Source organism: Lissotriton helveticus, chromosome 7 (assembly GCF_964261635.1).
Source record: "Lissotriton helveticus chromosome 7, aLisHel1.1, whole genome shotgun sequence".
Classification (NCBI taxonomy): Eukaryota; Metazoa; Chordata; class Amphibia; order Caudata; family Salamandridae; genus Lissotriton; species Lissotriton helveticus.
The window spans coordinates 1,556,449,998-1,556,471,974 of NC_136068.1; the positions used below are offsets into that span (position 1 = coordinate 1,556,449,998).

Sequence of the window (21,977 nt, forward strand, 5' to 3'; positions counted from 1 at the left end):
TTTAAGCTATTGCTATTATAAATTACAATAACTTTTATTTATGTATTAATTATTTAAAAAAATTAAAAGCCATTGTTATTTGTAACAGCAATACATCTAAGTCACGTAAATACAACACATATTGCATTACAAATGCTATTGGTGTCACATTTGCAAAAGTTATAACTATTGGCATTGTAAATGACAAAGCTGTTAATTTAGCTATTTTCAAAACCAACACAGACATAAAAAATGTGTCATTTGCAATACCAATAGCTCAAAATTTACTAGTGCGAGACCTATTGCATTGCAAATGCTTGTTTACCTTTTACTGTGGGGAAGCCTCATAACCTGTGACTGATCTACTATATACTCATGATAAAATGGACTGTGCGTGTTTACCACCAGTGTCCGGCTTTTAAGATAAGGCTGCTGCGATGCAGCCAGGGTAAGGGGTATTTGGCTGGCTACACGTCAACATGTGCACACACGCACGAGGGATACACCTGTCATGTGCCACCCAGAAACTGTGCACAGGTAGCCTGGCACAGAAGGAACTATGCAGAATTGGATAGTGACCTGGGATAAACCATATAATGTAGGTGTATGCATGTGCTTTACGGTTTGATTGTAGGGACACTTCATAATACTCTTATGGGAAAGGCTGCCTTAGGGCGCAGCTCCAGTTCTCTTTGGGGTAGAAACTTTAGTCACACAGATGTAAACTGTAACCTGTATAAAAAGAACAATTCTGTAAAGTTCATAAGTATATCTGTACAATTAACGGGTCATTTAGGAATGTCATATTTCTCTGACTCCTCACAATCACCGCCCAGGCCTTTTGTCATCTGGTGGGCTGGGTTATTTACTTTTCTTTTCAGCTTTAGGAACAAATGCCTCACCCATCAAAGAAAGCAATTAGCAGTGCTTTAGCCAGCCCTAATGGAGAGTGGGATTGGCTGAACCACTCCATCAGTCAGCCAGCTGTCATCATATGCAAGGAAGAGTGCCTGCCCCAGGACACTCCACAAAGGAAGGAGTCCAGACCTCTGGAGCCCAGCGAGACAGAGGCTCCTTTGAAGATTTGCTAGTGGGAGGACCTGGCAGTGATGTCAACAAAGGGGTGAAGCTGAGATTCCCAGAGCACATGTGTCCCTGGGTGACACCCTTTTCAGCTATCCCAGAAGACTGCAGGGAGGTTGGAACATGGTTGGAGAGATGATGTGGCACATCATAATAGGCCAGAGGCATGGCCCTGCTGGACACTTTCACCCCCACTTAAAAGGTCCTGCACAGTGGAGAGCGCTCGCTTGTTTGTACTGTTCTACTGGATTTGGCGACAGCTACTATGGACAATTAGAGGCACCCCTTTAATGCCATCAGGCCCCGCGACTGTGACTCTGGTTGACCCCAGGTCCAGTGGGGTACTCCCAAGGACCAGGCAAGCTGTCCCAGAGAAAACCGTGAAAGGCTGGCACTGGAAGCAAGTGAAACCAGCTCAATGCAAAGCTTGTCACCCTTGAAGACCAGGAGGCATGAAGAAAGTGCTCCAGTTGACATGGGCTTGTCACCAGGAACTAAAGGAGACCAGAATTGTCAAAAACAGCCTACCGGGAACCCGATATATGCCCTTGAGAAGTTTTGGGTTTTACAGTGGTAAAGCATGTGGCTTTCTACTGCCGAACCAGATTCCTGCCTCCGGGGTGGGCCAGGGCCCGGAGTCTGCCCCTGAAAAGAGATTCTGCAATGAAACGCCGTTTTGTTTTCCCCGCATGAGTGGTACGGGATCCAGGATCCGAATCCTGGGCCCAACAGTAAAAAAGAGAAGCTAGGGACCGCCATCTCGCTCCCCACGAAGATGCGGATGGACCCAGGACCCTGGGCCCGGCGGAGAAGTCTGAGGCAGGGAGCGCCGTGGTGCACCCGCAAAGCCGAGAGGTGGCCCATGACCTCATCACTGGGCCCCAGTGGCAGAAGTAAGGAGTGCAGAGTGTCGGCGCACTCACCCATGCGTCAATGGAGGCCACAACACTCCACGCGTCTGGCTGCGGGAGAGGGCAGACACAAAGTGAAGGGACTGGTCCTGTAGCAGCACACAAAGGTGCTGGTCATATGGGGAGCTGGTGAGAGGAGCTGGGGGTGGGCTCTTCGAGCTGCCCTCCAGCATTTGCACAGGCTCCCTCGAAAAAGTCAAACCGCAGTGCGAAGCCTCACCAACGTACAAAACAAAAAAAAACAAAGGTGTGAGAAGCTGGCCTGGTATATGATGATCACTGATGTAAGTGGGCACCTTGTACCAGTCCAGACAACCCATATGCTGATTTAAGAGGTCTTAGAGAGCTTTCTAAGTGGTAGCTGTGGAGAGCAGTCTTCAGCCCTAGTCCAGAAGGAGTGTGAAGCTGCTTGTTTTACCACAATGCAATCTTAAAGTATAGATTAAGTGAAAAAGAAACACACCAAGTATTTATAAAAAATATGTATAATTATATAATACTCTGTAGTTTGTTCAAATCTCCCCAATATGGAGATGAACACAATGCACACAATACTTTATCAAAGAAACACAGTAAGTAGCACGAAATACACAAAGGCCCGGGGGTGGGGAGGGAAAATCATATACTAAGAAAGTGGTATAAGAGCCACGACTCGAGTCAGGAAAATGTCGAGAGGACGTAGAAGTGCTGGGAACCCAAGGAACTACCTGAGGTGAGTAGATAGGGACACCACGGAGAGTGTGTGAAGTGTGGAAACACGACTGCATGCTCCGCACAACTCTATGTGCAAGTCACCATTGGATTTCTAAAGATTAATGACCCTTCCCAGTGGACCCTTATGAAACCTTGTGGAAGACAAGGTTGGAGAGCCACCCCACCCATGGATACCCCACATTACCTACACCAGGGAAGCCAGGTGCATACGTGTGAAGTGGTGTCGGAAACCATAGTTGAACCCAATGGAGAACTTCAGGAAAGGGTCGCTGCTGGAAGAGGAGAAAGTGTCAGTGGGAATCCAAAAGTGGATTCCTAGAGAGGAGTACCTGAAAGCAGAGGGGACAGAGACTATGCCACTCAGGAGTGACCAGGAGACTTGGTAGATGAATGCCCTCCGATGTCCGGTGCTTCAGGGAAGAGGACTATGACGTTGACCTGTTGATCTGTGAGGACCAGGCGACGCTGAGGAAGACCAGGACAAGGTTATGAGCTGTCCCATGAAGGTTCTCGAGTGCTGAGGGGTCGGTGTCCGGGGGAAGCACCAACAAGCCTTGGCAGAGGCAAGCCACGCAGGAATCAAAGAAGGAATAACGTTGGGACCCGGAAGGTCCAGGGGACTCCCCAAAGGCTGGGGAGTCAGGGCAGGCCCGAGCAATCGGGGGAGCCCAAGAGAAACACGTGTGACCCTCAGTGGACCCACAGGCGGGAGGCACTGGAGTCGCATGAGCATCTCAAGCAGTTCACCATAAGATGCAGGCCACGATGCACAAGAAGATTCTGGTCACTGGAGGTGCTCGGGGCTACTTGGGGCCCAAAGATCTTTCTGCAAAGAAGCCATCAAGCCTTTGCCACTGCAAGTTGGATACAGAGCAAAGGGGTTTAGTTATTGCAACCCCCACATGGGATACTGACCTCAAACTGGGTGAGAGGGCAGGGCAGGCCTCGGGAGCCATGGAAAACCACCACCTGTGCTGCAGGGCCCACATAGTCTGCAGGAGCTCAGGATCTGCAGACCGGTCGACTTTGTTGCGGTGCCTGTAAATGCAGGGGAGTGACTCCTTCACTCCAAGGGAGATTACTTCAGGTGTCTTTGATGCCTCATTTATTTATTTATTTATTTTCGGTATTTATAAAGCGCGACACTCATCCCAAGGGATATCACGGCGCTATGAACCAAGAGAGACTACTGAGGCATTGCTAGGGGGTTGTGTTTTAGGGAAGGGTTAAGTTTTAGGGAAAAGGTGGGTTTTCAGTTTTTGTCGAAACTGAAGATAGTTTGTGGTGTGTCTAAGGTCGGAAGGTAGGTCATTCCATCTTCTGGCTGCCAGGTAGGAAAAGGCGCGGCCACCTGTTCTGACTTTGTAAATACGCTTAGGTTTGGCCAGAGCTGATTGACTTGAACGTAGATTTCTGTTGGGAACGTAGAAGTCGATCCTCCCTTGGAGAATTGTGGGGCCAGTTTTGTGAAGAGCTCTGTGCGTGTGGCTTAGTAGTTTAAAGGCAGCTCTCTGGCGCATCGGTAGCCAATGAAGTTTCTTTAGGCATTCCGATGCCGAGTCTCGCTTGCCTTTATTACAGACCAGTTTGGCCGCCTGGTTTTGCAAGACCTGAAGGCGGGAGAAGAGTTGTTCGTTCATCCCTTCAAATAATGCGTTGCCATAGTCCAGGCGGCTAACCAGTAGGGCTTGGGTGACTGAGCGTCTGCAATCCAGGGGAATATCTTTGAGAGAAGTTTGAGTATGGCAAAACCCTTGCCCCAGAGTGATCGGACGTGGTCCTTCATGGACAGGGCATTGTCCATGATGATCCCCAAGTTTCTCGCGTGTTGTTTTGGAGCGGGGGCCAGTCCTAGTGTGGGTGGTCACCATGTGGCGTCCCATATAAGTTTGGCTCCCCCGAACAGGAGAATCTCCGATTTGCCGGCGTTTAATTTTAGGCAGTGGTTGTGCATCCATTGGGCCATCTCGGAGAGACAGTCTTGTCTCAGGCCCTTCATCCATTGCCACCATCAGCTGTGTATCATCAGCATAAGAGCATATGCCAATGCCCCACTTCCTTCCAATGTCTGCCAGTGATGAGATATAGACATTGGAATCTTCCTGTATGATGCACAGACGATGCAGCAGACTGGAAGGGAGACTAAGACAGGCCCAAACGAAGTCCAGCGAAGTCCAGAGTGCCCAGACAGTAGAAGTACAATGGTGTCTGATCAGAATATTATCCCACGACAAATCTAGGGACCTACACCCAGTTAAGCCCTTATGTACCCTAGGAAAAGGGTTGTGAAGATTCAGGAGACACTCCCAGAGGAGGGCTGAACACGGGGCAGGTTACTCCCTTGTCCTTTGTCACGTTTCGCACCAGAGCAGGAGCCAACAGCTCCCAGAACTTGTTTGAGCTGCACTATGCACTGTGACATAAAGTGTGCCCCTCATGCAGACTTTCTGACACTGGCAAGCGCACCCACCCGTCTCAGTACACGAAATCCTGCCTGGGAGGTGGTCACACCTCCCTGTGACAGGATGCCTATCGTTCCACCTTCCTTTGCTCGAGCTTGGCTCAGCAGCAGGTGGGCAGAAATGTGTCTCTGGTCGACAGCAACCATTTTGTGCTGTCTGGGTCTAGAAGACTGGTACCGGGAAAACTGAGAGCCTAACGAAGGGCTCTTCCAGTGCTTGGAATCATACGTGGGAGGTACCAAACATGATAGGATTTGTTGCAGCCGTTTTCGAGATGGCCATTGTGTAATTATGCCGTGCCCCTCTATATAGTATATGGCTGCTTCACTGACAACCCGGGAGAATGGACTCCGTAGGCTGCAGGGGCGTCCTGCTCATGCAGGGGCACCCTCTCACTTAGAACCAAGCACCCTGCCTTCAGGATTACAAAGGCATGCTATAGGGGTGACTTATAGGTTTAAGTGCAGTGACCCTTCGATATAGTAAACCTGTATCTTAAGTAAGTAGTGCAAACACCAACTTACACAGGCTGCAATGGCAGACCTGTAGATCCATTTTGCATGGTCTCCCATGGGTGGCATAATGCATGCTTCAGCTCATGGGATACCCCTTTGTTACCTATGCCTACCACCTCTCTTGTAAACCTAGGACTGCTCTGCAAAGCTATCCTTTGAGAATCAAGCACTATAGGGGGTTCTTTTGTTCCCAGTGGTGGACAAATGCAGACCCATTACTTGTGCAGGCCATACAACTACTGCCCCATTTTCCTACAATCCCACGTTAAACTCTCTTCCTGTTGACCACCTTTTTTTCTAGAGTGATGTCACTGTTATTCGCTGGATAATAGAAAGTGATTGGCATCTAGTCAAAATATTTTGGGCTTAAACATTGATACTTGGTGCATAGACATCATCTGTCTAGCTTGGTTTTTAAAGGAATCTGTTTGCAGTTTTGTAAGCCGCCATATTTTTCATGTTTCTTCAAGTCTGGTGAACAGTAACTAGTAATTATCTCTTTCACAGATTTTTAAATATCTGCGGGTATTTCTTCCTGAGAGTGGATTTCGGATACTTCCTTGCAGTCGCTACTCATTGGAAACGAACGGTGCCAAAGTGGTCTCAATGAAGACATGGTAAATTCCTATATTTTTCTATAGGCCACTAGGGGTAAGATAGTAGTGGCTATCTCATTACATACATAATATTTTATTGAATTAATGTTGTCACAATGTATTATCAATTATTCGCTTCGTAAAAGAGTATGTTGGAGAGCAAAACAGCATAATAGAAGGTTGGCGTTGCATAGGCGGACATCATTTATTCCATAGGCAAAGTCATCGACATTGTTGCACCTTAAATATAAACCTTTACTCACCTAGTTAATAATTAAAATCTTTTCTAAACTTTACAGACTGCAGTTCTCTCCTCTGCCTGTTTTCCTCATCCCTTTGCATATCCATCCTCGGATATGTTTTTTTTCCCCATAAAGTAATTTGCTGGTAAAAACGTCTATTCTCTTATTTAGAATACGAACACGGTCTCACGTGCATGTTCCAAACCTTATCAAGAGGCCTTTGATAAGGTGTATTACACAAAACACAATGGCTGTAGGTCCTTTTAGGCTATAGACATAGATATGCCTCATATTCATGGACCCAGAAGAATCCTACATTTCCATGGTCAGAAGAATCCATTTGATAGACCACTATTGCTCAGGGCTTAGCTAGACCCCAAGCAAGATGGCCTATTGCCTCTACTCCACCAAACAGTAGCTCTTTCCTGCAGTTTTACTTCTACTCTTAAGAGTGAAGTTGACGGATATCCCTAGCATGCTGCTCCGTCTAAGTTAAACATACTTCAGCTAACACAGTCTGTGTTTTCTGTTCCCTGTTTATGGCTACTGCACTGCTGAGTCGCAGTTACAGCTCCGAGGCAGTGACCTCCATCATTCAGGACTCTTGTGCAATCCAAGGTTCTAACAGCAAAGAGATCAACCCACAACCAACTTAACCCTTAGCACCCCATCCCAGTGGGGGCATGCTGGCAGGAGCTTTTTGTCATGTTCTGACTGAATCTGCAACCGCATAAATAAATGAACCCACTGATCTAGACATCTTCACACCAAACAAGAGAATTTCTGAGCTGCCTGTTGCGGGAAACAGTGCCAGGGTTTTGATGCTTTGGCTTGCTAGTTTTTGATATAAGTATCAAGTGAGTCCCCAATTAAAGTAACGTTCTAAAGAGATCCATGATTGACTGACCAGAAGACCTCAGTAAGTTTGTGTAAGTGTGTCCTGTAGGATGGAGTAACCGGCTGCATGGTAATCAGCTGCGGCATACTGTTTCCTGCTATAATCCACTGTAATACACCACTATTTTACTGCAACATAATGAAGTGTTTTATGCACCTGGAATGTAAAGTAATGTAATCCAATACTCTATAATACTTGAAAGGAAATGCACAACCAAGTACTCTCCAGTATAGATAAGAATAAGAAGGGGAGAGAACTCTAGAAATGGGCTATATAACCGAATGAGACTAACCGGAAGGAAGTTAGAGAAAAAGGGTTCTGTTAAACTAGGGAAAAGAAGTGGGGTTAGAGAGGTAGGCTTGAGAAATTCTGAGCAGGAAATCCAGCCAAGTAATACTCAAAGAGAAATAGGAACGAGGATGGCAATAAAGAAGCAGGTGAAAAAGGTGCCACCCCAAAACAAGCCAGTGGGCCAGGAGAAGCAAGCACTGTATCCACCACATTCCCCGACCAAGAACCCCAACAACATTGTCTGTAATGAAGTAAGATCAGAGATAGGAACCAGAAGGCATCCCAGACAGTCATATATGGTACCAACTGGATTAAGAGGGTGTACAGAGCAAGTGGCTATACCTTGTACCAATTCAAACAGGTGAAGGTGGTAGGAAACAGAGGAAGAGGGGGGCGCTAAATAGGGCACAACTTTTACACTCATTTGCCCAATGCCCAAATTTGAAGGGCATAGGGACAAAAGATCTGCGGCAAGTAGGATTTATGCAGAATGAGGAAGGAAAGGAGGTCACTAGGGTATTGGTTTATTCGGACATGGTAAAGTTTGCAATTCAGAAACCGAAGAGAGAGATATTAAAAGAAGGGATAATGCTAATACCCGAAGAATCTGTAGAAATATAGGTTGAAGGAACAAAGCCACAAGGAAAGGATTTCCTAAGGTGCCACGCCGGCCTAGGTAAGAGACTGGTGAGGATAATTGAGAAAGATCCTGTAAGTATGGGAAACCTCAAAATAGATGTTAACCACTCAGACATAGAAAAATGGTGGGGAAATTGGAGCCACGTTTTTAGCCATGTAGGCCCTTCCAATAGGTATAGCGAGGAGTATGGAGTAAAGGGTTACTTAGAAGATGTTGAATAGGTAATGGGGTCGCCGTGCGGCCTAAAGATTGTTTTCTGGAATGTAAATGGTCTGGGAGAGCAAACAAACGGGAAAACCTAAAGAAGCTAGCAATAAGCTCCGGGATCATTTGCATCCAGGAAACTTGGCTATGCGGCAAGACCCCAATATTCGACGGCTTCCCTCAATTCCACCATCCAGCAAAAAAACAAAGATTTGGTCGCCTGGCGGGAGGAATTATAACTTTAATTTCAACAAGAATAGTAAAGAACGCAACCCAACTCAGTGTAAAATGTAAGTAGATGCTCGCTTGTAGGATATTTTTAGCAGCCACCCACAAAAAGTATGCACCACTAATGCTTTTACATGTATATATGCAATGGGGAACCCAGGAGGACTATGTTGCTGAAATGAGCAATTTTAAAGAAGACATGGATTTAATTGGGGAAAAGTATGGCTCGGATATAATATTATTGATGGGGCATTTTAATCATAACCTAAACCCAAAGAAATCTGATGGTTGGTTTTCAGACATATTGGAGGCATTTAATATAAACCAAGCAACCTTCCCCAATTGTGAAACTACAACTCGGGATATAAACCTGGGAACTTATTTGGGGACAAAAAGCCTCTTTTGTTTAAATGGAAGGTCACCCCTCGACTGCCCAGCGATGAAAACATTTAAACCAGGCACACAAAATTGTCCAATAGACTATGTCTTTATGTCTCCTTGGAATTTTGCCTTAGCTAAGGATTTTAGAACTTATCAAAGAAAAGGAAGCGATCACAACCCCCTGGAGTTAGAGCTCTTGGGGATCCACCTGAAGCCCTGTGATAAAGTTATTGATCAAGAGATGGGATACCCAAGCTGTATTACAACGAGGCTAACCGATGAATATATAGGCAGGCTAGAAAGAACCTCGATCTGGGAAAAGAGAGAGGACAGGGACTTGATTGGTATGTGGACAAATTAGAACAAGTGGTTCAAAACCTCCGAGTAGAACTTAGAAAAGATAGAAAAAACATAAAGAGTCACCAAAAGGTAACAAAGAGTCATGAAAAGTGGTTTACTGAGGATTGCCTAAAAAAGAAGGAGCTAAGGAGAGAAGCGCGTAGATTAAGGGTAAAATATGATCAGGAAAGGGCAGATAAGCTGGCACAGTTAAAAAAAGAATACAATATGTTCAGAAGAGGCAGAAGTTTGGCCTGTTTCCAAGCTAGAGGAACTATAGCAGCCTGTAGAGACAGATTGATAAGACTTTTAACCTCTCGGTTCCCTGTGTCTGCACTGAAGCAAACAGCCTGGCCAGGCAGGGGTTGGACGGGGAACTGATTTCAAGGACTTGAGAACCATCAGGGAGTCAGGCGGAGCAATAAGTGAAAAGGCCACCAGAGAAGGTGATGCAAGAGAGGTAGATGTCGGCCCTTTTAGTAACAGGTTCCCTACCATGTGGTTTGTGCCAGTATTAAAATTCACCTGGAGATTCTGGGTCTTGCCAATAAAGAAACAAAAAAGTTTCTCGCACCAGGCAGCCGAGGTAGGAAGCGTGATGGTCTCTGAGCTAGGGGCTAGGAAGCTCCACACAATGGAAAAGTTTTCCCTGGCATTTATTTATTTAATTATTTAGTTTCTTATATAGCGCAGGAATCAACCCCAAATGGGGTATCTCCGCGCTTTGCTCACCATGATGGTGGAGGATGGGCTTTACAGCAGAAACTAGGGAAACAGTATCTAAACTAGGGTCTGTTATTCTTCCAGGAACAGGTTGGTTTTAAGCATTTTCCTAAAGGATAGGTGGTTGGTGATTTGTCTGAGATTGAAAGGCAAGTTGTTCCACAGGGTCAGTCCCACCAGGGAGAGCGCACGCCCGCCTTGTCTGGTCTTTTTAATGAATGGGGGTTTTAATAGCAATTGGTTGCTAGAGCGCAGAGATCGATCTGGCTTGTAGAGTTGTAGCTTTTGGGTCAGATAGTTGGGACCATTTCCAAACAGGCATTTGTGCACCGTGCAACAGATTTTAAATTTAACACGTTGCCGTATTGGGAGCCAGTGAAGTTCTCTCAGTAGGGGCCTCGAGGGGGTTCTTGTGGGAGCATTCAGAATCAGTCGTGCCGCTGTATTCTGGACTACCTGCAGCCGATTTATGGCGTCTTCGTTGGCTAATATCAAGAGCCCGTTGCGGTAGTCTAATCGACTAATCACCAGGGCTTGTACCAGGGTCTTTCTCTGAGTATTCGGCAGAAAAGGAAAAACTCCTCTCAACAGACCAATAGTGCGGAAACATGCTCCAGCAGTCACATTTGCGTGTTCCCTTAAAGTTAGATTTTGGTCTAACTTCACACCCAGATTTTTTACAATTGATTTTGGGGAAGGCACTGGTCCTAAATCTAGGGGCCACCAGTCGGGAGACCATAGTAGGGTGGCTTTTCCAAAAAGCATGACCTCTGTCTTCCCGACATTGCATTGGAGGCAGTTGGAAGCCATCCAATTTGAAACAGCCCTCATGCCTTCAGCAAAATTTTTCCTAACATTAGAGTTAAGGGAATGGAAAGGGTAGAGAAGTTGGGTATCATCGGCGTAGGACACCGGTGTGAATCCATACTTCCTCACAATTTCAGCAAGGGGGGCCACATACACATTAAACAATGTGGGGCTTAGGCATGAGCCCTGTGGCACCCCCTTCGTCAGCACCCTTGACATAGAACGATAGGGGCCCAGGCTGACAGATTGTGAGCGCCCGAGGAGGAAACTCTCCAACCAAGATAGGGCCTGTCCTCCAATGCCCACTCCCTGTAAGCGGCTCAGAAGAATTTTGTGAGACACAGTATCAAAAGCGGCCGACAGGTCTAACAGCACCAAAATCATCGAGCCTCCTCTATCCTGTGACATCTTGATGTTATCGGTCACGGAGAGGAGTGCTGATTCGGTGCTGTAGTTGGGCCTGAACCCAGATTGTGAATGGTCCAGGCCCCCTGTTGCCTCTATGAAACTGGAAACCTGGGTGTTAACATGTTTCTCAGCCAGTTTGCTTAGGAGGGGCAGAAGAGAGATAGGACGAAGATTGGAGAGTTCCGTCCAAGGGGAGGTGGAATTTTTACGTATGGGATTCACTACTGCCTCTTTCATTGTGTCTGGAGAGAGCGATGCGCTCGGTATAGGAGAGGCTCTTGGCGTGCGATATAGAACCATAATATGTATTCCGAGCTTTCCTGACTGCCAACTTGGGCAATACACCTGTCTCCAGCAACGCTCCTGTAGTTTACAATATTGTTTCTGAACTTTGAGCTCACTGGAGAACCATGGTTTTGAAAGAGAATCCCTGGTGGTGATGGAGACAGGATTGAACAAGAACAAAACCTCTCCTAGACAACACATTTAATACATTGGTAGTATATCCATTAATTTGTATATGACATCATTGTCCCACAACAATGTATATTTTATATATATTATATATATATCTATATCTATATATATCTATATCCATCCGATGGCGCCACTGCCAACACCTACTCCCAAAAAGTATATTTTTCCTTTTTAAACACAGTCCTATTTTCTTTCAGGAAAATGGGCTACATATAAAAGTTTGCTTTCTTAAAAAAGCAATCACTGACATAGCAGGCTGCTGACCCCAGCAGGCCACCATTCCTGTGATTTCCTCCAATTTTAGTTAGTTCCAATTTTCCACCTACCATATTATTATCCATTAGGTAAGTTGTATTCCAACCTCCCCACTAATCTGATTTTTTTTTTTTTTTTTTAACCTACATATTACTACATAGTTCAGTTCTTAAAACATTTTGCTGGTTGAAGTGTGGAACCAGTATTTTGTGACTGGATATTTGTATATCTGGCCCTTTGCTCTCGTTCATAGGTTTTCAACAAAAAAATAATTTTTATCCGGAAGGGTTTGCAATTTTTAAATGTGTAAAAACAACTAAAGAGATTATCCATCATGGAAATTGCGTGGTGCTCACATGTGCTTGAAAATGTCCAACAGAATTTTCTGCACCGTGTAGAGCTCTCAGGAACATTTTCTCTGCACACGAGATCTTGGTTTACGCAATTAAAAGTGATCTGTCTTTAGATTTTAAATGTTAAAACATAAAATTAATAGTTTAGTCCTTAGCCCTCTGTCTTTTTTTATTATTCTCCAATCCTCTGTAGGGAGAAGAACGATAAGATTGAGATGCTGGTGGGCTGTATTGCTGAGCTGACCAAGGCAGACGAGCGCCTACTGCGATTTGGTGACAATGACTTCAGCATCATGTACTCCACACGCAAAAAATGTGCTCAACTATGGCTGGGCCCGGCTGCCTTCATTAACCATGGTGAGTTGCCAACTGTTGGACTCTTGTTTTCTTATTTATCTCTTGTTTTCTTAGCCTCTCCACCCTCCCCTGCGTTTTATTGACCAAGGTCCCATTAGGGGAGGTGCAGAATAAAATGGGGTGAACTGAATGAAAATATGAGTTTCTAACAACATCCAGACCTACGCTCTGCTGAAAACCTATTTTTACGAAGATCAGAGTGTTGCCTTTGTCCACAATCATCTCCTCTCTGCGTTTTGTTGCAGAATCAAAGCTTAAATGCACATTTTGAATAAAAATATTCTCTGAATGCCAAATGTATTAATTTTTCTAATTCCTAACAAAAGCTCAGACCCTTGTCCTTACCCAAAAGGAGTGCCATTTTATATGCTTGATGTCATAAATGTGTTTTGTTGAACCCTGAGGTCACAGGGTATTTCACCATCCTGAATGGAGTCGGTGAAGTTGAACATGGCCATACTTGATCCTGTTCTTCGATTCTACCCAGCCACTTTTCCTTGCTTCTTCCATCTTTTGTTGTTTGCTCTTCCTTCTGTGCTATGCCCCTACTTAAATCCTTTTAAATGGGCATCCAGGTGGAAGGGCAGAGAGGGTAAACATATCTTATGCTATCTTCCCTATTTGAGTTTGGAAGAGGCTTTGGCCAGACCTCTGCTTTTTTACGTACCTCACCATAACCAGGTCTAAATCCCTTTCCATTATTAACTTAACCTGCAGAGCAATTTTCATTCCACGTTATAACCCTGCTATCACACACAGTACCAGAAGCACCATATGCCCTCTGTGTTGTTGCAAGTGCACCCCTAACATAAAGCATCCCTAATATCAACCTATAGCACTCCTCTATATTGTATGCCATTAAATCAGTTGAACTACGTAGTCCAGTAAGTATGTAGTTAGGCTAACATGATTAGCTCAACAAAAAATAGCTTGTTTTCTGCGTGTACATATTTAAATTACACAGGTGTCAGTAGTGCACATTTAGTAATGGGTAGGCCAGAGTTTGGCTGTTTTTTGTTTTCTTAATAACTTTGTAGCTCTTTAAATCTACCTGAAACTTAAAAAAAAGAAGAAAAAAAAAGATATCCAAGTTGGGGTCCTCATGGCAAGTTTCGTGAGATCCGGAGAGCTGGGGATAAGAGAACGGGAGGAGGATGGGGCTCCCTAAATTGATGTTCCCTATTATATCCCATTTGATTCTTTGCCTCTTAATTCTGTAAAAAAGGTTGTACAGAATTACACCAAACTTGGGATGCAAGTTAAACTCTATTCAAAGAAGTGCATTTATTTGGTTTGGTGTAATTGTTTGGTAGTTTAAAAAGTGTTCCAGTTTTGGCAGGAAGAGCATACATTTTAGATGCAGGTTGACAGTTGTGCTTGTCTATTTTTGACTTGCCTATAACTGTAGTACTCTCAGCTGCAAAAGCTTAACTTTAATATATGGGTAGATCGTCAAGTTAATAATACCTTCAAAACTATAGATAACCTCCAGGCATACACTAATCTAACCCCATTGGACACATTTCAACATCACAGACTACAACTAATTAACAAATTACACAGATTTCCCTAGGAACCTTATTGTTCAACCACTTGAAAGGATGATCACAGTTGAAACCACCTGGAAACCCATCACCTCGTTTTACCAAGATATCCAGGGGGAATGGGAAAGTCTGGCCAGAGCAGGCTGGTACTCTGACTTGGAGACTCCCCTCACTGATTAAATGTCTGCATATTCTAGCACTCAGATGGACAGACTCATGCCTAGAAGCAGACTGCACTTAATACAACTTAGATACATCCTTAGAGTGTATTATTCACCACTAGCAAAGCAAAAATGGGGACTAAGACCCAACTAGAGATGCAAGTCCTGAGAGATGGAAGCAGCCAGGTTTATACACTGTGCTTGGGGATGTGCTACAATCAAGGAATTTTGGGTAAAAGTGACACTATCCAAAGACGACTGAAAGCACACCGAGATCAACCCCCTGCTGAAGAAGCCATCCACTGACCTGACGAACCTCAAGAACTTCAGACTCATCTTCCTGCTCCTGCTCCCAACCAAGGTCATCCAGATGGCCATCAAGGCCCAACTCTGCTAGTTCATTGAATTGAACCACGTCCAGAACATCTCCCAATCTGGCTTCCAGGACAACCACAACACCAAGACCGCACGTCGTGCTGCCACCAACGGCATCTGCCCCCTCCTTGATCAAGGCAAAACTGCAGTCTTCATCCCTCTGGACCACTAGGCCTCCTTCAATACTGTCTCCCACACACCCTAATCATGAGACTCCATAAATCCTGCGAGAAGGACTATATCCACTCTTCCTTACCGGCTGAACACGATGAGCCAGACTACTTACCCCCTGAGCCCCACTGCCTTCAACATCTACATGGCCCCCCTCGCTGCCATGGTCGAAACCACAGACTCAACATCGTCTCCTACGCCACCCAGCTGATCCTCTCCATTACCAACGAACCCACAGCCGCCAGAAATAAACAGCAGGATGAAGGCCATTGTCACCTGGATGAAACATAGTTGCCTCAAACTCAACTTGGACAAGACCGAAGTACTCTTCTTAGGACGTACCACTCATGCTTGGAACGACTGCTGGTAAACTGCTGCATTGGGAACTCCCACCCCCATGGACCACGCATGTTACCTCAGCATCATACTGGACTCCTCGCTCACATTGAACCGGCAGATCAACGCCATATCCTCATTATGCTTCCATAACTCCGCCTGCTTTGAAAGACATTCAGATGGATCCCCACTGAATCCAGAAAGATAGTCACACCTACACTCCTCACCAGCAGACTCGATTACGGCAACACACTCTATGCCGGCGTTACACGCAAACTCCTCAGGAAACTACAGAACATTCAAAATGCCGCAGCTTGACTGGTCCTCAACATCCCGGGCTGCTGCCACATTACCGTACTCCTTCAAGAACTCCACTGGCTCCCAGTCTACAAAAGAATCATCGTCAAGCTCCTCTCACATGCCTGCAAAGCCCTCCACGATGCAGGACTAGCAAATCTGAGGCACTGCCTCTCATTTCACGTACCTGCCAGACCCCTTCGCTCCGTCCAACTGGCCTTGGCCTCTGTTCCTCGCATCCAGAATACCAGAGCCGGAGGAAGATCCTTCTCGTATCTTGGCGCCAAGACCTGGAACCCTCCACCTCAGGCAATCCCCTTCGCTAACCCAGTTCAGGAAGGATCTCAAGACCTGGCTCTTCATCTGAACCTTTGTGCCCCCAGACAGATCAGCAGCACCCCCCCCCCCCCCCCCCCCCCCACTACGTCCCCACACTCAGCACCTTAAGACCCTTACAGGTGACTAACCACACTGAATAAACTCTTGATTGATGATTGATTGATTGATTGATAATCTTTGTGATGGCAAACTTTGGAATTCTGGGACAGGGTGATTCCCACATCCCAAAGGAAGTGGTCATATAGAGGGGTGTAGCCCATTGGCTTCTACCACAATACCCCGAAATTCATTATGTAGGGGAGTCCCTAGCACCCGAGAAACAGATCCTGGTGACCTGAAAGAAGAAGACTGATATGAAGAGTCGCAGAGAGCAAGAACTGAATCCCCCGCAACTAATGGCGTGATCCGTGCCGGCCTGTCTGCTGATTTTGACGATTGTGCCAAGAGACTACTTGTCCTGCAGCTCCTGAGTCCCCCAAAGCGCGGGACACCTGCCAGCTTTTTACCCAGTAACCAAGAACTCCTGAGAAGTAGCAGACCTGCCTCCCTGCCTTCCTGCAGGCACACAAAGACCCCTGAAAGGACTTGTGGCTTAAGAAACCCTATGCTTGAATACTGCACTGCACCTGTCGCCCCAAGCCAAAGTTGAAGTGTGCCAATTGTGTCATCATGGTCTCCCCAGGACCCAGACACAGTCCACCGTGGTTTCACCCCCAGTGAAGTCTCCGACGTCACCTGCTGTCTCTGCACGCAGGCCCTCTTTGCTGAGATTGCTCCTGGTAAGCAAAACCTGAAGCCTAAAGACACCTCTGCACCTTTTACCCCTGGGACGTGGAAAATGAAGATCCAAAGGTGTCCTTACACCCCTGTGCACCGTGAGGCCTGAGCCCCTCTGTTGGTTCAACATGCCTGTCCTCCCATTCAGAACCTGCAGCCTCTTAACGCGAAGACCGATCTCCATAGAATAAAATTGGACTCCCCATGCTGTTTTGCACCCCTGCACCCGACCGCCCTAGTGGCGCTGGTGGTGTTCTGCTGGTGCTGCCTTGGACCTTGCCCACTACTCGCCTTAACTCCTGGAGACTGGTACCATAAATCCCTGCACTGTACCTAAATGCCACACTTCTTTTCCTCCCATTGGATAACATTGCAGCTTCTGAAAATTGTACGATTCGACTTTCTGAAAAGGCTAAAGTATTTCTTTTGTAAAAGTACTTATCTGAACAAATTACTTCTGGTGCCTAAATATGTATAAATATATGTTATTTTTTTACAAATTGGTGTGGATCTCCTTTTTGTCATGCCTCACTTCTTGACTATTCTGTGTGTTTGTGAATGTCTACTACTCCCCTTTGAAAAGCCTAAGACTGCTTCACCACACTACTCCCTAAAAGAACACCCTGGGATTGCTAGAGCAAGCCCCTGCCCACTTATAAGGGAGCCCATGGACTCTTTATCTGATATATCAAAATTAGATAGATGGTGCAAAGAGCCAGCTTCCTACACCAAGGAAGATTGTCCCATAGTCCACTTTACTTTCTCTGACTACAAAGTGAGAGGCGTTTGCAAGCCCCAATCGCCAGGTTAATAGACATAAGCAGGAATTTGTCATAAGACATAGCCTGACATTTGTCCTCTGTCTTTGTAGCTCCCCAAATGTGAGGAGATCATACAGAATTTAAAGGCATCATCTTTTTTGATTAATTGGACTTTCAGGACCCAACAAAAATCGACTTTTGAGTTTGAGAAACTTTGCTATAGTCTGTTGTGCATGGACGTACATTACAGTCGCATTAAGAGCAAAAAAAGACAGTGATGTGCTGGAGTCTAGCTTATGGCTTTGTCTTTTAGAAACTAAACCACATTTTTAAACTCTTCAGTTTTGACTTTTGTATTGTTTGTGAAGAAAACAAAGTATATGTCGAAATGTGTGTACTTATTTGATGCATACTCGTTTCTGAAGTTTTGTGCATTGTTTTGAGGTTGAAATTTAAGAAATTACTTAGTCCAGGATCCCTTGCTTCAAATCATCAATCAATAAGTGTTCGCACAAGTCAGAAGCTTAAGAACAACTGGTGTAGCTGATCGACATGTAGCTGGTCTGTCACATTACAAATTTCTGCAGAATATGTTATAATGCATTATTTTCCTGTCTTTGTTTTTTGTTTCTCACCTGCTTTCTTGGTGTGTTGGACTTTGAAGACTGCAGGCCGAACTGTAAGGTAAGGATATTTATTCAATTAATGCACAAGCTAAAAGATGCAATGGGGTCAGAGGAAGGCATGAGAAAGTGGTGGTGGAGGAGCAATTACTTTGCAAATAAAAGTTACTAATGTTGGTTTTGTTTCCCACCTCTGCCTAAAGTTTGTTTCAACAGAAAGAAACACTGCATCTGTCAAGGTTCTCAGGGACATACGACCAGAAGAGGAAATCACCTGCTTTTACGGCGACAGCTTCTTTGGAGAAAATAACGAAATGTGCGAGTGTCGCACTTGTGAGAGGTGAGCAAGAGTTCCAGATAGGAGGATCATCCGTAGAAAGAAAAAAAAAAGAATAGGAAGGATTCATCTTAGAAATAAACCAAAACCTTACATGGTAGTAGAAACTAACACGGTTCTCTGTAATGAAGGAGAAGTTAGTAGGAAATGTGTCCTCTTAAAGAAGGGAATAGAGGAAGGGGGAATGATTGGAAGAGGTGTGGAGAAAGTTTAGGGTATGAGCAACATGGTGGCACTTAAAAGATGAAGGGTTTCTGGTTGGAGGGAAATTAAGAGAACGATGGTAGTCTCTCTGGCTGCAAGGAACATACAAGAAGGCAATACTGTGGATCTCTCTTTGCAGCAGACATAGCTATAATGTCTCAAGTGGAGAATTAATCGATGTGAAAAGAGGATCTCTAGTTTATAAAAGGTCCATCATGAGATTCTCTCTGATATCCATAGAAAGTAGATTATCTCTGCAAACATGTAGTATCTGCAGAAACACATTTCATAATGCAATATTCAGCTTTGAAAATTAGTGTAAATAGAGAAATAGAACATTTAAGAGGCTGTACTGTTTTGGGGATTTTTTGTAATATTTCTTTATTTTAAGCAGTAGTTTAGTTCACTGCAATACAGAACGAATGCAATGAGCATACAGTAGGCCTCTCACAGGAGATAGACACGTTTTTTCACTGGATAGTGGTCAGCTTCAATCAGGTTGCACACACAAAAAATATCATGTTACATACCCTCTCCTTTAAATCCAGTGAGAAGCACTCTTGGTCACTGTAGGGCCTATCACCAGGAGTTTTGCTCCCACAACCTTGTGGCCTGCTTGTGAGCAGCCACCAACCGGAGGACCCCTGTCACCTTCCACCATGGAAGAGGGAGCCATCTCAAACATCTTGTAGTCTGTGCAAAAATGGGCAGGGTAACATTACCCATTTATTTTGTTCCTGCAAGGAGGTGATACAGGAAAGGAGACCGCTGCTAAGAGTCCCCTTAAACCATAGGAACATTCGCTCAAGGAGACAAGCAGTTTTGCCATACTTTGACCCTGCAACACCTCAATTAAACTGCAGACTAGTGAGATTCCTAAATACAGCTGAGAAAAAAATGCCATCAAACGCCTAATCTCCACCTAGGCTAATGGGAAGACGTGACTACTGTGCGCACTCTTAACTATGACATGAGATTGCCACCATTAAGGTCGACCTGGGAAATCTCCATACAAGCACTTGGATTGGGTTCTCAATAACGTCTCCTTTTCCATAATAGCACTGCCCAGACAGAGTCATGAAGCCGGGCAGAATGCATAATTTACATTGAGAACTATGTGTATGAAGAACAAAGCAATTTTTATCTAATAGCAATTTAACTGTTGTAACTTTTTTTTGTTTTTTCTGTTTATTGTTTTTCGATCAAACAAAAAGCATCCGCAGCATCATTACAAACAATATTCAGTACATTAACAGCATGTCCGCATCTTTGGCATTCATTACATTAGTCATTACATTAGTCCCGATCATGTATTACATCCAGGTACATCACTCTATTAGTGGAATATCAGTATAAATCAGTCTCTTTTTTTTTTTTTTTACAAATAGGAATCCATAATAAAGACCCTCCACATTACCACCACTGCAATGAATTCTATTGCCCATACAAGCGGCAAAACAGCCCATACTGAAATGTATAATACTTGGAACTCCCCTTGCTTCTCTTTTGTGTATAGTGAAAGACCTCTACATCTGAAGTACGTGCTTCAAATCAGCTAGTGGGTGGCTACTTCTCTGCCAGGTGTCATGGTCTCCTGTGGGTGTGCTAGTAGGTAGCATGTCAAGGGAGCCCAGATATCTCTAGGTCTAGAGGCACAAGGTAGCAGCTCGGCGTATGTGGTGAGGTGTTCCTGGCATGTCACCAAATTGGCAATCTAGTCCTTGAATGTAAGTGCCTGTCCTCTGCCCCATTGGCAGACCACACACACCTCTTAGCCATGAGCAGAGCAAGGGCGACATATTTGCGGTGTACTGCCTGCAATGGTTTGCCATAGCTGATCAAAGCCATCAATGGCGTGGGCTCCATGCGCGTATTTGTCATTAGTGTCAGCGCATCAAAGACTTGTGTCCAATATTTGTTCACACCCGGACACTCCCAAGCCAGATGGAGAAAATCTGACCCCGGTGCTTGACATCTGTTACGTCTGTCTGAGTCTCTCCGATGGTACCTGTGCATTTTGGCTGGTGTATAATATAGCCTGTGCAGGAACTTATAATGTATTATACGAAGCCTGCTGCTGGCCGATACCCTCTCAGTTTGCAGGCAACAATATTCCCACTGATCGTCTGTCAGAGCGAAGCCCAGTTCCTCACCCCATCGTGTGCAGGATAATGCAGCCGGCAATTCCCTCTGTGTGTGTACTGTCCGATATATCGGGTAGACAAGGCGTTTAGCCGTCGCACTCTTACGCATCAGTTGTAATGGGGCTAACTCCTGTGGCTCATCTGGGAAATTCGGGGTGAGATCTGATCCCGTGCCTAAGCCAGATATACAGAAAGACGTCATGTGGGGTTTGCTGCAGACCCTGAAATATATGTTCAGCAGTACGGAACTGCCCGTCATGGTATAAGTCCCCTTATGTGCGAATGTGGGTGCGCTCCCTAAAGTTGTGGAATAGTGTTTCCTGGAGAAGAGGCATGCTCGGGTGATATGTGAAAGGTGTGATGAAGAATATAGCATGGGAGAATGTAACACGCACCTTATGTGTATGTAATGGTGGTCAGCATCATATCTCTAGGATTAATTGGGTCATAAATCACCCCCTCTATTTGAAAAGGGGGGGGGGGAGCCAATGCTCTGCCACAACCTGCGGCATATACCTTGGCAGTTCCACCCAGAACCATGCATAATGGGCTTGTGCGCTAGTGTAATATAATTCAATATTTGGTATGCCAAACCCGCACTGAGAGTACGGTCTAATAAGCATATTCCATTGCAATCTCGGATGCTTACCCCCCCATACATGACGCGTCAGCTCTGACCTGAGTGTCTTAAAAAAAAACTTCCCAGGATAATACGGAATATTTAAAAATAGATAAAGCAGCTGAGGGAGGACCATTATTTTGATTAATGAAACCCGGCCTGCCATGGATAGGGGCAAAGCAATCCAGCGGGTGACACAGTCCGCTATGCGAGTCATTGCAGTGCCATAATTTAAACGCATGAGCTCCTCTGTCCCTGGTGACCCATATCCCTAAATATTGCAGCTCCTTGTCACACCACTCTAAGGGATAACCCAACGGAAAGCGAACTGTTGATGTCGTCAACGGGAAAATGCAAGACTTCCCCCAATTGATTTGGCTCCCCGACAGTTTACCAAAAACTATAAACTCCCGGAGGATCAGATTC

At 45.2% G+C, this 21,977-nt stretch overlaps 1 protein-coding gene across 2 annotated transcripts in view; it reads left to right on the forward strand.

The window, feature by feature from the left end:
• The window catches only part of KMT5C (lysine methyltransferase 5C), a 180,759-nt gene that overhangs the window by 89,392 nt on the left and 69,390 nt on the right, over positions 1-21,977 (forward strand). For both annotated transcript variants that reach the window (XM_078655051.1, XM_078655050.1), the window contains exons 4-7: positions 6,172-6,281; positions 12,700-12,863; positions 18,289-18,308; positions 18,451-18,587. In XM_078655051.1, the coding sequence (XP_078511177.1) occupies positions 6,172-6,281; positions 12,700-12,863; positions 18,289-18,308; positions 18,451-18,587 (431 nt within the window). The remainder of the gene's footprint in view (positions 1-6,171; positions 6,282-12,699; positions 12,864-18,288; positions 18,309-18,450; positions 18,588-21,977) is intronic.